Source organism: Leptidea sinapis, chromosome 1, assembly GCF_905404315.1.
Source record: "Leptidea sinapis chromosome 1, ilLepSina1.1, whole genome shotgun sequence".
NCBI lineage: Eukaryota > Metazoa > Arthropoda > Insecta > Lepidoptera > Pieridae > Leptidea > Leptidea sinapis.
In genome coordinates this window covers 31,986,017-32,002,473 of record NC_066265.1, presented here as the reverse complement: position 1 = coordinate 32,002,473, position 16,457 = coordinate 31,986,017, and the positions used below count along the sequence as shown (strand labels likewise).

At 34.3% G+C, this 16,457-nt stretch overlaps 1 protein-coding gene across 1 annotated transcript in view; it reads left to right on the top strand.

Annotated features, from left to right (window-relative positions):
• The first annotated feature begins 4,524 nt into the window (after positions 1–4,524).
• The window catches only part of LOC126979545 (paxillin), an 86,804-nt gene continuing 74,871 nt past the window's right edge, over positions 4,525–16,457 (top strand). The window contains exon 1 of the mRNA XM_050829185.1: positions 4,525–4,552. Coding sequence (XP_050685142.1) covers positions 4,540–4,552 — 13 coding nt within the window. The 5' untranslated portion in view covers positions 4,525–4,539. The remainder of the gene's footprint in view (positions 4,553–16,457) is intronic.

Here is a 16,457-nt window from a genome sequence, read left to right as displayed (position 1 = left end):
TTTCATATTTAATTTCATCGATACTTCCTACATTAGAGTTAGTTTTATTTTTAATCATATTATATATAATATTTGATCTCTGTTTCAACACACAACCATCAGGTATTTGGGAATTAAGATTATTGTATTCATTATTAAGTGATTCATGCATGGTACCGTCATATCCTCCAAATTACAGACTACAGCAAATGTTTCGACAAAATTAACCACAACATACTTTTAAGTAAGTTATCTTCCATTGGTATACGGGGTAATCTCTTCAGATGGTTCTCATCGTACGTAGAGAATCGATGTCAGACTGTGGTATTGAATGGATACTCATCTAGAACGAGATATATACCTTCAGGAGTGCCGCAAGGATCGCTTTTGGGCCCACTTCTCTTTAATATCTTTGTCAACGACATCACGCAGTGTTTTCAGTCGTCCAAAATTTTACTGTATGCAGACGACATGAAAATCATGAAAACAGATTAACTCTGTCGCTGATGCACTCTCTTTACAAGAAGATATGGACCGCTTTCAAAATTATTGTTTTCTGAACGAGCTTGACTTAAATGTATCTAAGTGTTACATTTGTACATTTACTCGCAAACCCCACCCTATTGCCTTTCCCTATAAACTTCAAGATTCTATTTTAGTTAGAGTTGGATCTGTCAAAGATCTTGGAGTTATATTTGACAGCAAACTTCTCTTTGATCTGCATATTGAGAGCATCATTAATAAAGCCACGAAAGCGTTAGGTTTCATTATAAGAATCTCTTCCGACTTTCAGGAAATTAAAACTATTAAAATATTATATTGCTCTTTCGTTCGTAGTCACCTCGAATATGCCTCACAGGTATGGAACCCAATATACAACATTTATATAGACCGCCTTGAAAGTATACAAAGAAAATTTTTAAGGTACATTCAATTTAAATCTAACTGTTATCTGCCTGACTATCATACACACTGCAAAAAATTTCATATTTTGCCTCTAGCTGAGCGTAGAAAAATATCGGACATAGCGTTTCTAATGTCTTTATTTAATGGTGCAACTGAGTTGCCAGAACTGGTATCTAAGGTGGGCCTATACGCACCATCATTGTTTCTGCGCAGGCCAAATTTATTGTGCGTCCCTATAGCAAGAACTATATATAGACAAAATTCATACCTATTGCGAGCATGTCGTTCTTTCAATGTGGCATGCCGGGAGGTTGATTTGGATTTATTCTGCACTAGTGTTGCTAGAATGAAGAGAGCCCTATGTGGTCGGTACTTTGAGTGATTTTGATTTTAATGTAGTTTCTTAATTTCTTGCCTTGAGTTTCTTGAGCATTGGAGTGTGGAGATGTAGTGATACCTGAATGTGGAAGCTGATAATTGGCCTTCATCATGTTAATTATATAATATTGAGAGTTTTTTAGCTGTAAGTTTCCCTAAAATTGTAAAATAAAATAAAAATAAAAATAAAATTGTTTAGGAGGAACACGACATTGAATAAACACAGTTTTTTTATGCCCACTGTTTGGTGTAGGAGGTACATGTGAACTAAAATTTGGAGAAGGATGATTTTTATTTCCAGATTGGGGAGGGGAAGAAGCTACTACATCATTATAAGGTTTTGAAGATGGAGGATGGATTTTGGCTGCCTCTGCATATGATATGCAACTCTGGGACATTGAAACTTTAATTTTTTGTTGTCTAACGAATTCTGGACATAGCTTACTAGCGGCAAAGTGACGACCAGTGCAGTGGAGACAGTGAGCATTTTCATAGACAATAGCACAAGTGTCTGAGGGGTGTTCATCCCCACATTTAAAGCAATGTGACTTTGACCTGCATTGTATTTTAGTGTGACCAAATTTGCAGAAATTATAGCACTGGATGGTTGGAAGAATGTATAATTCAACAGGAAGAGATGTATAGCACATGTAAACCCTTTTAGGTAAAATTTGACCATCAAAGGTTAATACAACCATGTTAGTATTAAAAAATAAGGTAGTACCATCAGTAACATTCTTTTAATTCGCCTCACTTTAAATATTTTTCCACATTCTATAGGCACAGTAATGTTTTCCTGGATATCCTCCTCTGACCAATCTTGGGGCACACCTTTCACTATACCAACTCTAGTAACAGTGAAACTTGGTATGAATATTTTATAGCAGTGACTAGTTATTGCAGAGTTCTCTGTAAACAAATAGGCATCCTCATAGTTTGTAAAAGACAAGGACACTCTGTTCCTGCCGATACGCTTCAAGCTGCCATTAACAATATTTTTAATATTATATTTTTTTTAATCTTTTTCAAACTGTATTGTGTGCAACGTAATGGGATCATCAGGGGATGTTGTTAATCTTTGTACATGCACCGTGAAAGGGCCTGTATCTGTGCGAACATATTTTCTAATTATTTGTGGTTGTGAGCGACCCGAACCAGTGGGCTGTGCAGCAGCAGAAGCATTAACTGGTGAGACGCGAATTCTGGGCGGTAACATTGTTTGCTCGTTAGAACCTTCGTTAGTTAGAGAAGACAATTTTCCAGCTTTAGTTTTCCCTGATTTAGAGTGTTTTTTTGTTGGTTTCGATCGTCCTCTCTCTGAGAGAGGAACCAGTCCATCTTCAGTCGACGAATCGTCGACCACGACATTACATCCTACAGGCGGTCCAGGGCCAGGCCCTGGACCGCCAGGCTCGTCCGAGAGATCAACCCCCATAATAATTAAAAGAAACTCTTACCGGATTCCAAAAAGTACACTATATAAATAAAATAATAAAATAAATATGTTATAACTATTAAATAAATACTTTTATATCGTAAAAACCTTCACTGATCCACTTTTTTAATTATAAATAAAAATATCAAGAAAAAACGCGTCCGCCAATTTAGATGTTTCCCGCGCTTTTCATACTCTTTGCTAACAAGGTTCAGCTGTGACATTTCTTATTCCAAAAAAACACTTGACGTTGTATTCAACTCAATTAGCATTTGGCATCAAAATACAATGATGAATGACAAATCACAGATCTTTTGTGTAACTATAAAAATGTATGTACGTTTTTATAGTTTTGAGAAGGAAATCTTGTTGCGATAATTACTGATGTGCCGCTGCAGCCATTATTGTAATTTGTAATCGAATTCACTTTTGTTTTTTTTTATGCGAAGCTTTTATACGGACGTTAGGGCCACTCGCTGCGCGGACTGTCTATTCGAGCTAAGCGTCAGATTTAGGAGCGTTACACGAGAACGTCAGATTTAGGACTGTTATATATGGTTTGAATTCTTTATAACTTTTTAAATAATTATAAGAATAAATAATTATTCTTTCTTTGATTTTGTCAGCATTTTGTGAAGACTTGGAGATTTAATAATGAATCATTACACGATCGAACAACTAACAAAAATAATTGAATTTTATTTTTCAAACCAACAGTTTATTGTGTTGACACAGCGTGCATATCGTCGTCATTTCTATGTGCGCACTGCACCCACAGCGTCAGTAATAAACCATTTGATTGGAAATTTTCGTCAACATGGGTCTGTAAGAACCCTTCCTGGTGCCGGAAGAACACCTACCGTGCCCACTGGTCAAAATGTTGAACATGTACGGGTGAGCGTGCAGCATAGTCCATCAACAAGGAGGCATTCGACCCAACTTGGGTTATCTATTAACTGTTATTATTATGGAATTTTGAGTACATTAGACTTATTCCTATATAAAGTTCAACTTGTGCAAGAATTGAAGACGACAGACTACGAGCAACGGCTTGAATATGCCATTCGTTTTCGTGAAAAAGCGGAGGTTTCCGGACTCTATTCACAATTTGGTAATGAGCGATGAAACCCATTTCCTATTAAATGGGTATGTCAACAAGCACAACTGCAGGATTTGGGCTACGGAAAAAGCCAAGAGCCACAATCACACCCGTGATAACTTAACACCAGGTGACCCGTACGCTCGTTTGTCCTCCTTTAAAAAAAAAAAAACAGATTGTTTCAATAGATTTCAGATAAATTTACTGAAATCACCCTTACTATACATATTATTTTGCTACACGTATACACATAGATTCTCTTTCGCACGAAAAAAATTCTCGCGCCTAAATCGTCCGATATTCAAGGTTTAGTGTACCCGGAACGCGAAGGGTTATTATTATGAAATAAAATAGTTATGTATGTATTTTTTTTATTTTGTGACAAAATGTAGCTGTGTCCTTTCGATAGAAACCACAATATGAAGAATTTAATAGAAAAGAGCCTATAGGTACCTGCGCCCTCAGTTCACCAATATGTATTGTCAAATTCACTATTGACATTAATAAATATTTGCTATTCACATTTGTCAAATTCAATATTGACATTTGAGTTTTGACAAATAATTGCTGCTTTTAAATTGTTGTGTTTTTATTTTTTGTTTTTAGCAATATTATGAGAAATTATCAACCCGAGGCTTACAGTTCGCTTATATATAAATTTTATATATTATAAATTTTATCCAAGTAGTAGAAAGTGACTAGTGTAGACAGTTGTGCTGTGATCCTGGAAACTTGAGATAATATGGACGACCTAGGTAAGTAGAGTTTTTATCAACATAGCCTGTTTGGAAACTGAAAGTAATAAGAAGTTAGTAGCTATGCTATGACGTGTTTTATTGAAATTGTATGTATTGTTTTGGCGATTTCCACCGCACAATTTATTTATTCTCTAGATTTTTAATGTATTAATGGCTCTGAAATTTTGTGAGGTATAAAAGTTTGTAAAGTGCGAGTGTTATACCAAAAAAGGTCGAGTTTAGAAAAATATTACCTCGATCTGAGGGTTGTGCGTGAGCCAGGAGGTTCATTTGTTCATTTACCAAAACAGAAACACTAAACTAATGAAATAAATAATTGGTGAATTGTTATAATTTTATTATTTTACGTTGCAACACAATAAAAGATAAAAAAGTAAAATAATTAAAGTTGTTGGCAGTCAAGGGGGCTCATGCCCAAGCAGAAATTAGCTAGGTTGATGCTTCATCTGAAATAGTACCTTAATAGCAGTGTGAGTTAAGTTAGTGGCTTGTTGATTATTATTTGTGTAATCATTGCTATTAAATTAATAAATAAATGTGCAAAAGCACAATTTTTGATTCTGTTCGTTTTTTTTTTTTCAACTATTGCCCATTGCTATACTGGGTAATACAGCCAGAATTTGACAATCAAGGGACTTGGGATACCAGTATATTCTAATTATTTATTATAGACAAAGGTTCAAGTGGAAGTTAAATTAATAATAATTAGAGTTAAAATAACTCAGATTGCACATATTTCAGATAAAAAGACAGTGGCAAATAGTCCTAAACTGGAATAGTGCCTATTGTAGATAATAGTACTTTAACTACAGAAGTTTGCCTCTGCTTGTTTTTTGCAATTGTACATTACAGGTGAAATTTATAATTCGGAGAACATTAAATAACTTAATTGAATGTGAACTCCCTGATTATAGTACTTATTACATGTTATAGTATATGTACATACCAAATGGCGGACTGCTGACCCATTTTGTGCAGACCATGAGAACACAGCATCTTGCACTACTGAGTAGGTTAATTTTAAAAATGTACTCCCCTCATTATCTTTGTGCATGTCAATTCGAAAACAGCAGGGCAAAGTAACAAGCTAACAGCATTTTATAAAGTCAACTTCATTAAGAATAAATTTTGAACTCAACTTACTGATTTAGTCTCCAAGATTGAATGTCAATAGCTTGCACTAATTTTAGTCCAAATTTCAGACAGTCTGCAGAAAAAAATGATATTTTTCACATTGATATGACATAAAAAATACCTTTGTTATTTCCGTAATTAAACTTGTTTAATAAATACTTTTTCTCTTAAATGTTGTGTGGACCATGATGGTCATTTCATTTCTTAAAACTGACTATACTGTTATAGTAACTAACTTCTTGGTCTTGTGTGACACTGTGGAGGAGTTCCACATGTCATGATGGTGATGATAATATTTTAGTTGTATTATATAAAATATAAAATAAAAATTAGCATAATATTTTAGTTTTATGTGTATTTTAGTTGTACTACCATTCAAAATACAGGTGTACAGTAGATGTTCAGTTGATGAGAATATCCTGTGACTACCTATAACATTTTAGTTTGTTCTTTGTAGTGTAGTGCTATGATGTAATTTGGGCAGCAGTTAATAGTTTTAGAACTTATCCCACATACAAACAAGGTAGTATGATGAAACCTAAAAATGTTAGCAAACTGTGAAATAAAAAAATTAAATGTATGTATATAATAACCATGTCAAATACACCATTTGGAACACTCCCCTTGATAAATGTGGTAGAAGACATAATATGATGAAGGGAACTTGCTACACAACTTAAAGTGATCAAGCCATTAGTGTACTGTATCACTGACATTATGAATTATGTCGCTCATGGTGATAACTTCTAATTATTCTTTGAAGCCAAGTTAATTTTGGCCTCTAGGTAACTGGGGAATAAAAAAATCGCTCATAATTTCGCGATGCAAAATTCTGATACTTCTTCTTCATGGCACTCTTGGCAGAGTGGTTGTGGTCAGATGTGATTTCCCAAATGAGCATTCGCCACTTTTCCCTGGTGGCCGACAGCTTGATACATTCTTACAATGGACCACCCACAGGAGACTTGTTTAATGGCCCATCGCATTTGTTTCCTCGCCCTCTGGTGCCCTCCACATTGCCCTACACGACAAGGTGCTCGATGGACTAACTCTCGCGCCAGGAAACTATTCTGATACTAGGTCATTATGAAGAGTGTTGGCAGAGTGGTGATTTGACATTTTCGATTTTTCTGTCGCTAATGTGCGAACTTGAGGCTTTTGGACGTTATGAGCTCAACAAAGTTCAATTTTCAAGTGATTTCGCAAATGATGTTTCATCTGGTAATGGAGAGAGCACACATGTTTGAGGCATCATATATCATTGATATGCAAAAGAAACAGTAACATAAAGCAGGGAGTACTACCTACTGTTTATTGACTTAAGAATCAGCAACGACGCAATATACTCGTGAGCACAGGAGTCAACTCAAGGCAACAGCTTCTTAGCATAGTAGAAGTAATTCAATTCGTTCCGCTCGACTTATAAATATACGAAGGATCAAGAAAAACAGAACTCGACGAACAGTTTTCTGGCTGAAATGTATTGCAGACAGAGCTCTAAAATTGCGGGATGGTCGGCAGTGAGTTTCCATTATTGTTCAAAATCAAGTTTGAGGCAGAGGAGAGAAAAAAAAACCGAGGAGAAAAAAATAACCTTTCCCTTTAATCCTTTGGTTTTGGATTTCCTCATACAGTCCCAATTAACCAACACATTGTTTATCAATTACTGTACATAAATTATTACGTTATAGTCTGTACTTGCTAGTAATTAACGTGTATCATGGCCCTAGATATCGATTTATCGATGTTGATAGAAGAAATAGAAAACAGACCAGCACTGCATGAAACATCTTTGGCAGAGTATCATGACAGAAATTTAAAAAGAAAATTGTGGGATGAAGTGTGCAAATTTATTTCGATATAGTTTTAGAACTGAATGTTAAATATGAAACAGTCCCTTTAATAATCGTTCTGAAAGAATAGGATGAACCCAAAATTCTCTATTTCTTTCTTTTTTGTATCTCGCGTTCGTAATAATACTACCACAATCTCTGTACTTCTATTGCGTCTACAACTCTATAGTTCTGCCGACAAAATGACCGAAAGTGTACGTCGTGTGCGTTGAGTCTGTGTAATATCTGCCACAGACATTTTGCGTGCAATGCAGACTTTTTGAGTGCCGCAGACTCCATAGCACAAAAAGTGTGTCATCTGCGATAGGCCTATATGAAATAACTATAATTTACACCAAGGACTAGATAAATAGAAACTAGGTAATGATTGTGTGGTGGCTAGCAATGATGATTAATGACTTGTATGAACTGATTACCTATGAAATTACCTATCAATCATAGAACAGGCTAGTTTTAATAGGAAATTGCGCATAAATTATTGTTAGAGCTTTTTAAAGATTGTGTTGATTGAAGACTCCTATTTAGGGTTTGATGCGGTTAATGGTACTTATGTACTGTTGAACAGTAAGGTTTGCTCTGCATTGCTTTTATTATGTGAATACAAATAAATGCGTCCAATTTTTTAGCTCATATCTAGGTGTGTTTGTGTGAAAAAGACGTGAATTCATTTCATTTATACCTAACTTAAAAAACAAATCAATTAAGAAAATTTATTACGCCTTTACTTTCTACCGATTATTTGATTAACGGCCTTTCTATCCTTAGTTTAACTTACTAGAGGTGGACAAATTCATCCCTTTACGCTTACTTAAATTTCAATAACCTATCAACATATAGAATTGCCCCCTTATTCATAATGGTACGCTTACTTAAAACAGCCGCTAAGGAGTGTTTTTTCTCATTCTGACTTAGGTCAATAGAAGAAGACAGAGTGAGAATTAGCAATGCTTTAAGTTAGCAGACTATTATGAATAAGGGGGTTGGACTATAACTATATTGGACATAACTATGTATAGATAAGATCTTGTCATTAAACGGTGACAGCACGGTATTCGTAACTAAAGATACGTTATTGAAAACAACCGTTAATGGATGATGATAAATCAGTTAATTAATTGCTTTCATATTCATTTACTTACTTAATAATATTTGAAATAAAAAATATAAGTAATGGTTGAATGTTATATAAAGTTAACGTAGTTCACCTGATTTTTTATAGTATATTTTCTATAATGCGCGTATTTATTTTATTAGATTTATAATAGGTTTTAGTTTGGATTTTTTGATCTAATTTGGACAAATCTAAGAACATCATGAACAATTTTCTTGTCAACTTAAACAAAATTACCACTGCACACACAGAACCATTTTTAAACCCAAACCATTCTCTCTTTGAAACATACATATCATACAAATTTAATGAAAATATTAAATATAATTCAGTATATATCTTATATAGAAAATTCTCGTGTCCCGGTGTTTGTTACCAAACTCCTCCAAAACGGCTAAACCTTTATCGGGTAGGTCTGAGAATCGGCCAATATCTATGTTTCATACCCCTAAATGATAAGGGGGTCACCCACCCCTAAATTAGATTTTTTTTACTTTTATTATGATTCAGCATTAAAAAATAAAAACAACATCAAATTTTCACCCGTGTACGATCAACACATATTTTTGTATCTCAATTTTTATATTATTCTGTTTCATCCACAGATTGCGGATCTCAGGATGGAACAGAATAATTTAATTTAGTTTATTGGCCTTGATGTATATTAAATTATATTCGCAATACTCAGAGCCCTTCCCTTTCTCATTCCCTTTCTCAGATGGAACAGAATAATATGATATAGGTAGAGATGGGAAAAAGGATATAATAATTATTTTAGTACGATAAATTTTATGTGCTATATATGCATTTGGTAGATCTTAGAATTGGTCGTCTTTTATACCCGAAAAGTTTTAATTATTGATTTTTTTATTACTTTAGATGGCAATACAACGTTTGCTGGGTCAACTAGTATCATTATGTAAAAATAAAGATGTAATTTTGAATTTAAATCTCTATACAGTAAAAGCTCCTTATTCGCGCTTCCTTCATTCGCGCTTTCACTATTGGCGGATTAAAATATTGTGACCCAATTCCTATATTCGCGGCTAAAGATTTCTTTATTCGCGGATGTAATGGGTACATAGTACATGCATATTAATAAAAATAATTCCAACATAGTCGAAATTCCGAATGGGATAGGACGAGGTGGGTTCGAAAAGATAGACTCAAGTGACATTCAGGAGTTGCTTGAATCGCAAGGTGAAGATTTGACTGAAATCGATTTGGAGGAAATGTTAAATTCACAGCCCATTGAAGAAGAGGCTTCAACTAGCACTGGAAATGTGACATTTAATCTGAAAAATCTTAGTAAAGGTTTAAGGATGGCAAATGAGTTTTGTGATTTCTTTATGAAATTGATCCGTCTATGGAACGAAGAGAAAGGTAAATTGCTAATGCCACTGCTGAATATCAGTTTTAACTGAAGGAGATTTTAATTTATTATACATTATTATAAAATCTTCAAGCCGTTGCCTAAGCCTGAAGATAATAATTAATAAGCATGGTCAAAAACTTCAATTAAATTGATTTTTTATTTATTTGTTTTTTATTTTGTCACCTAGGCACGTATCCCTATAAATTACCATTCTGTATTCACGGTTTCTGTATTCGCGGCATATTTACGGAACATATACCCCGCGAATAAAGAGCTTTTATTGTATATTATACATAACCTAAGAAAGCATTAAACTCTGAAGTTCTGACCAGCATACTAGTGAACTTTCGCATATAGGAATGTAAGTAGGATAGCTCCTTTCTAAATTAATTAATTTAGCCTTAGCAACATTCTTGCTGCATTTGACCAATTCAATTAATTAGCTTAATTATTCTCGATGCGGTTAATTACTTCTGATGCAGTTATTTGTCATGGCTGTATACATTGGACACACCCAAAGACTAGTTTCTTCATTGCGTTTTTATTATGTGTGTCACGTCAGCTATGTGGGAAATGTTTTTGTATAAATCAAGAAATTTAGTTTATTGCCCTTAATGTATAATATATTATATTCGCAATACTCTGAGCCCTTCCCTTTCTCATTGGTCGGTTTGGAGTAAAGGCTTAAATGGAGTTTAGGCATGTCAATAACCCATCTATGGTTTTGGTGATTTCGATATATTTTATTTCATCTTGACGTATTGTTTTCTTTTAGATGGGTATTTTTATGCATGTGACCAGTAGACGTTTTCTATATATACTTTATGGATTTCTAAATTATGATTGAAATACAGATTCAGGATCGTTTGTCGTAAGTAAGTTTTTTTTAACTTATTTATTTTTATTTATTATTGGTTATTTAATAATCTTAAACTATAGATCTGAAATTTAGATTGATTTGTTCTGAAATGCCGATACTGGTTTGATTGACAGATCTTACACTAGAGATGGGATATTGAAAGCGACTGTAAATTATTTGAAAGGCACTTTGTCGAGAGTTACCTACCCTTAACATTACTTCTATTTTTCTCTATTACTCTTAAACGAACGTTTCATTTATTTTCTATAGATTTTTAAACGCTTTATATTCAAAGTCAATGCCAAATAAACTTATTTAAATAGGCTTAAACTAAGCGCTTTTGAATCTTAATTATAAACATTTCATTTAAATAACCGAGTCTACTATATGTTATAAGATAACAAGAAACTCAACGCCTCAATCTTAACAAATCATCAATTGCTCATTTGTTAATAAGATTGATGATGTTTGTTGTAACATTCGACCTATCCTATTGGCCTATCGACGTGTTCCGGATGTTTCCCTCACCTGGCCCCACGACATCGAGGGTAATTTTCATCGAGTGGTGTTCCCTGTCGCGTCAGTTGACCGCGTACACCCCACAATGCAAGAACATCATACAACACGCTTGTGTTTCTAATATATGTTATAATTTTAGAGACGTAACGACTCTCAGCTTGTTTCCTAAGTTTTTTTCGTGTTTTGTGTTTATCTCTTCATTTTCCGTATTAATCTTTTCTTACGTGCGAGTGTGCTAACCAACATAATATAATAAACGACAATATTACTATCTTAGTTTCTTTCGAATAGGTATAGTTTAATTTTTACGATAACCCTTAGTGGTTTATTTTGTGTTATGCACCGGAGTGTTGTTAAGGTGTAGAATTCTAAACAATTTGAAACTAGAACAATAAACTGTGAAGTTTTATATTTTATGCATTAGTTTAGTAATTAATATTACTTCTTAGATGACGATAGTTTTACTTAGAATTTAATTTAAATTTTGCGGTGTTTACATTTGGGATTGTTATTAAACGGCCAATCAAATGCATGATATTAATTCAGTCCCTGCAAAAATCGGGCAGAAATATTAGCACAATACCTGAGGGGGTATTTTATAAAAATGTTTTTGCTATATATTGTGATTCTGATCTGGCAGAGTTTCAATAGTGTTAAGGCTAGCCTACGTTGGCGAACTAATTAATGGCGTAATAACAAGATGTACGACGATGTATCAAATGAAATTTATTTATTTGCATGAATCGTGGTTACAATATATACACTATTCGCCAATCTTTCGGTATAAATATCTAATTGTCAATTTAGTATTCTTTTGCTTTATTAAACATAATCTAATACATAAAATTCTCATGTAGCGGTGTTTGTAGTTAAACTCCTTCGAAACGGCTTGACCGAATCTCATGAAATTTTGAGTGCATATTGGGTAGGTCTGAGAATTGGACAACATCTAATCATTTTTCATCCCCATTAAATGTTAAGGGTGGTCCACGCCACGTTTTTTTTTATTATTTTTTTATTTGTTTGATTATGAGTCAGCATTAAAAAATACATACAACGTCAAATTTTCACCCATCTACGATCAACAGTTACTTTTGTATCGCGATTTTAATATCGGCAATACAACGTTTGCTGGGTCAGCTAGTATTATAATACACATAAGGTTGTAGATACCTCGCTTAAATAAATACTTTTGAATATTAACAGTTATGGTTATAGAATTCTTTTAAACAATAAAATCATTTATCTACTTGCCATAATTTTAATTTCTTATGAATTTATGTAACAGAGTTTGCGTTATACATCTAAAACAAGGGATATTTTTAGGGTGCCATTGGAATTTATTGTCTTCTCTGAAGTATTCGTTCACAGTATCCAAACTTTGTTCGGATTCGAGTGCTAGAGGCGAGACTAGATCATTTCACATATCAAAATCTTCTGATATACGGAACCATTTTTTTATCCAGAAAAAACTCGTCAGCCAATTCCTTTAGAAGCAAATTAGAGGCTCGTAATCTAGGTTGCTCCGGAATCCAGTCACGAACCTGCAACCGTAATGTTTATCTTAATTATCTATTTATATTTATTATAAAATATTACAAATAGACACTTCTGGATTTTTTTAAAATGTACCAACGTTGAATCGATTTTAATCGAACATTCCGAAGATGCTATGTTTATCATACTTCCTTTTTTTTAGCTTTTTGTTGAACAATAATAGTTACTTGCTAACTGAAATCGTTCCATGTGAATCTCATGTCATATTTTAACGATGTGCAATGTAATTATTATCAAAACGGTAATAATTGAATAACCTTAGCAGGCCATATAGAACCTTGTAGAACTAACCCGTCGCTATGAGTGCCGGAAAAGTCATCATGCCACGAGTGTTGGTAGAAGTTTATTGCGAAGAGGCTATTGCGACTAAATTGCCTGTAAGTGAGATTGTGTCCAATATGGGTACTTGTGATTAGATCTAATTTGTTTTAATATTTTCACATGGAAATTATATAACAAGGAACTGAATTGATTCGTTGTCTTTTGTCTGTTTGATTCTGTTTTCATCCAAGAAAATGTAATTTTTGAAAGTAATTTTCTTCTTTAACTATTATTATTTATTTGTAATTCAACTAACCATTTTGATCAACAAGCCTGTTAGCTGGCTGAAGGATTAACACCTTTTTTTATATAAGATATGAAAGTGGGCATATAAATGAAATTTATGGCATAGTTTCTTCTAAGGCATTTTTTGATATATTTCCTTCCCCTATAAAGAGGTGGCAAGTATTTCTCAAATAGCCACTTTATGAATCATTTAAAATTTTGCTCTTATGCATGCCTCGATAGAAAAGGGCATTTAAAGATTAACCCCCTTATTCATACTAGTCTGCTAACTTAAAGCATTGCTAATTCTTACTCTGTCTTCTTCTATTGACTTAAGTCAGAATGAGAAAAAACACTCCTAAGCGGCTGTTTAAAGTTAGCGGACCATTATGAATAAGGGGGTTAATGTACATACAATGTATGTATACGGAAGTAACATTAACGCGGTTTAACTAAGATTTGTGAAGAGGTTCTACAAATAAAATTGGTCAAGTAACCCATACGCGGTACTCGTACTTCCGCTGTTGAGATCCATTCGTTTTCATATTTACACATGCGTAATGGACTGGTTGGTTACATAAGCATGTGCGGGCTCTAGCCGACTTCCTTATTAGTCCTCGTCGACTGGGAACAATAGGCTTGCTTCTAATTTTGTGCTAATGGCATAGAGTAAATTACCTTCGTCCAAACCATTGGGTATTTTATCATTGAATTCAAGATTCCCTAAATATGCAGCCAGATTGCTGAAATCTATGAAATACAGTTTTTGGTTAGGAGTATATGTTTAAAGTATCTTGGACACTATATCCCCAGGAGTCCATCTTTTGTCAATTGACTAAACTGCTTCGAATGTCGCCAACCGCGAGAAAATCGGTTTATACATTCAAAAGTAATTGCGGTTTAAAAATTTATAAAATCAGGTTTTATTTAACTTTTATCAGACTTTTGAGCGCAAAGAGCTCAAAAACATCGAACAGCTAACTCTTTTAACACAAATTATATTATTGTACTTATGACGATTTTGAGCTCGAAGACCGTTTGAAGCGTTTAGGTATGGAATTAGCGGGAGGTTGCAGGGATGGCCTTTAGGGTTAACCGTTTTCCAAATTTTTTTGTCTATAACTTACCTAGCATTGTCACTACATAATTACATGACAGGGAGAAACAATTTTAATCTTGGAGCAACTTTTCTTTGCATTTTTATTAATAATACAGTTAGAATTTGCAACCAATTTATATAAATTGTTTCTCGTTGAAAATGTGTAGAAAATTCCAATACTCAACAACGACGGTGTGTATTGCAATTTATCACAAATTCTCTATCACTGTTGGTTGACTGTGAGCAATAAATTAAAGTCAGGATCGTTTTCGTCAACATTCAACATGGCCTCGTTAGCGACATTCTGACTGCTATACCATTTATTTACACTTAATTAGAATTAAGATTAACCACATTCTCTTTGTAGGCAGACGGCTATAGAATTGCCTTAAAATTTTGGTGAAATTTTTTTTTTTGATTCCAACAATTTTAATGATTGTCTCACTATTTCTAAATTTATGTTATTACATTTTTGTTTTGCAATAACAAAAAATACAGTATTTTCAAATTTGACAAATTTGAAAGATTTAATTTACCAGAGTAATTTATATACAACTATATAATATAGCCCGCAATGTCGTCCGCGTGGACGCCTAATGCAGCAAAAATACTGTAGTTACTATCATCATCAGTCAGAAGACGTCCACTGCTGTACAAAGGCCTCCCCAAAGATCTCCAAGACGATCGGTCCTGCGCTGCCCTCATCCAACGTATTCCGGCGATCTTGACCAGATCGTCGGTCCATCTTGTGGGGGTCCATCCAACACTGCGTCTTCCGGTACGTGGTCGCCATTCGAGGACTTTTCTGCCCCACTGGTCATCTGTCCGTCGAGCTATGTGCCCTGCCCACTGCCACTTTAGTTTCGCAATCATCTAGGCTATGTCAGTGACATTGGTTCTCCTATGGATCTCCTCATTTCTGATTCGATCTCGCAGGGAAACTCCGAGCATAGCTCTCTCCATTGCCCTCTGAGCGAGCATGAGCTTCCTCATCAGGCCCATAGTAACCGTAGTAATTAGTTTTGTTAGAAGAACACACAGCAATCATTCTCTAAAAAAATATTCAATGTACAGTTGTTACGATTTCATTATACTTATTTGTAGATTCTGAGTATTAATTTTACTTTAAGCAAAAAAAAGTTGTAAATCGTATTATTAACCTAGCCTTGATGAAGTTTTCACTTCTGTCGTATTTCGCACACCGCTTTTTTGTTTTGTTGCAACAAACTGAGGTATTGCGTACTTACTAGGGCGAACCCAAAGAAGCATGTTTAAAAAAATTGCTAGTTCTTGGAATATTTTTGCGTACAGACGAACTGATAGCCAGTCAATGTGTTAACTAGTGGTTTAATATTCAAAATATAATGCCAAGCGTGGCTGAGTGTTGCGACTTGTCAATCGAAATCGGTTACGTTAAAAATAGATTCGCTTACCTTATCTATCTTACTGTATCTCCGATAAATCAAATCAAAGTCTCTTTATTCATGTAGGTTAAGGAATTGACACTTATAAAAAAATAGGGTTGTTTTTATCTCTAGCACGCTATGTTGGCATCGTCAATGGCTGGTACCACTGACGTCTACTATTTACCACTGGACTGGCGGCAAGTCCTTTTGTGCCTGTTTGATATTCGCCATTTTGGCGTTGTTGGCCCTGTTGCGAGAGTCTGCAGTACTAAAACTGGTGATGACAACGTCAGCTAAACAAACATAGATAGGAAAACTATTTACAAAAAAATGTGTACTTTATTACGTTCATTCCTGAAGTATAAATAACACGGAAAACGACCGAAAATAATTCAAAATGCACAAATATTTCAGAGTATTGTACGCTTCACTCGCACTCATTT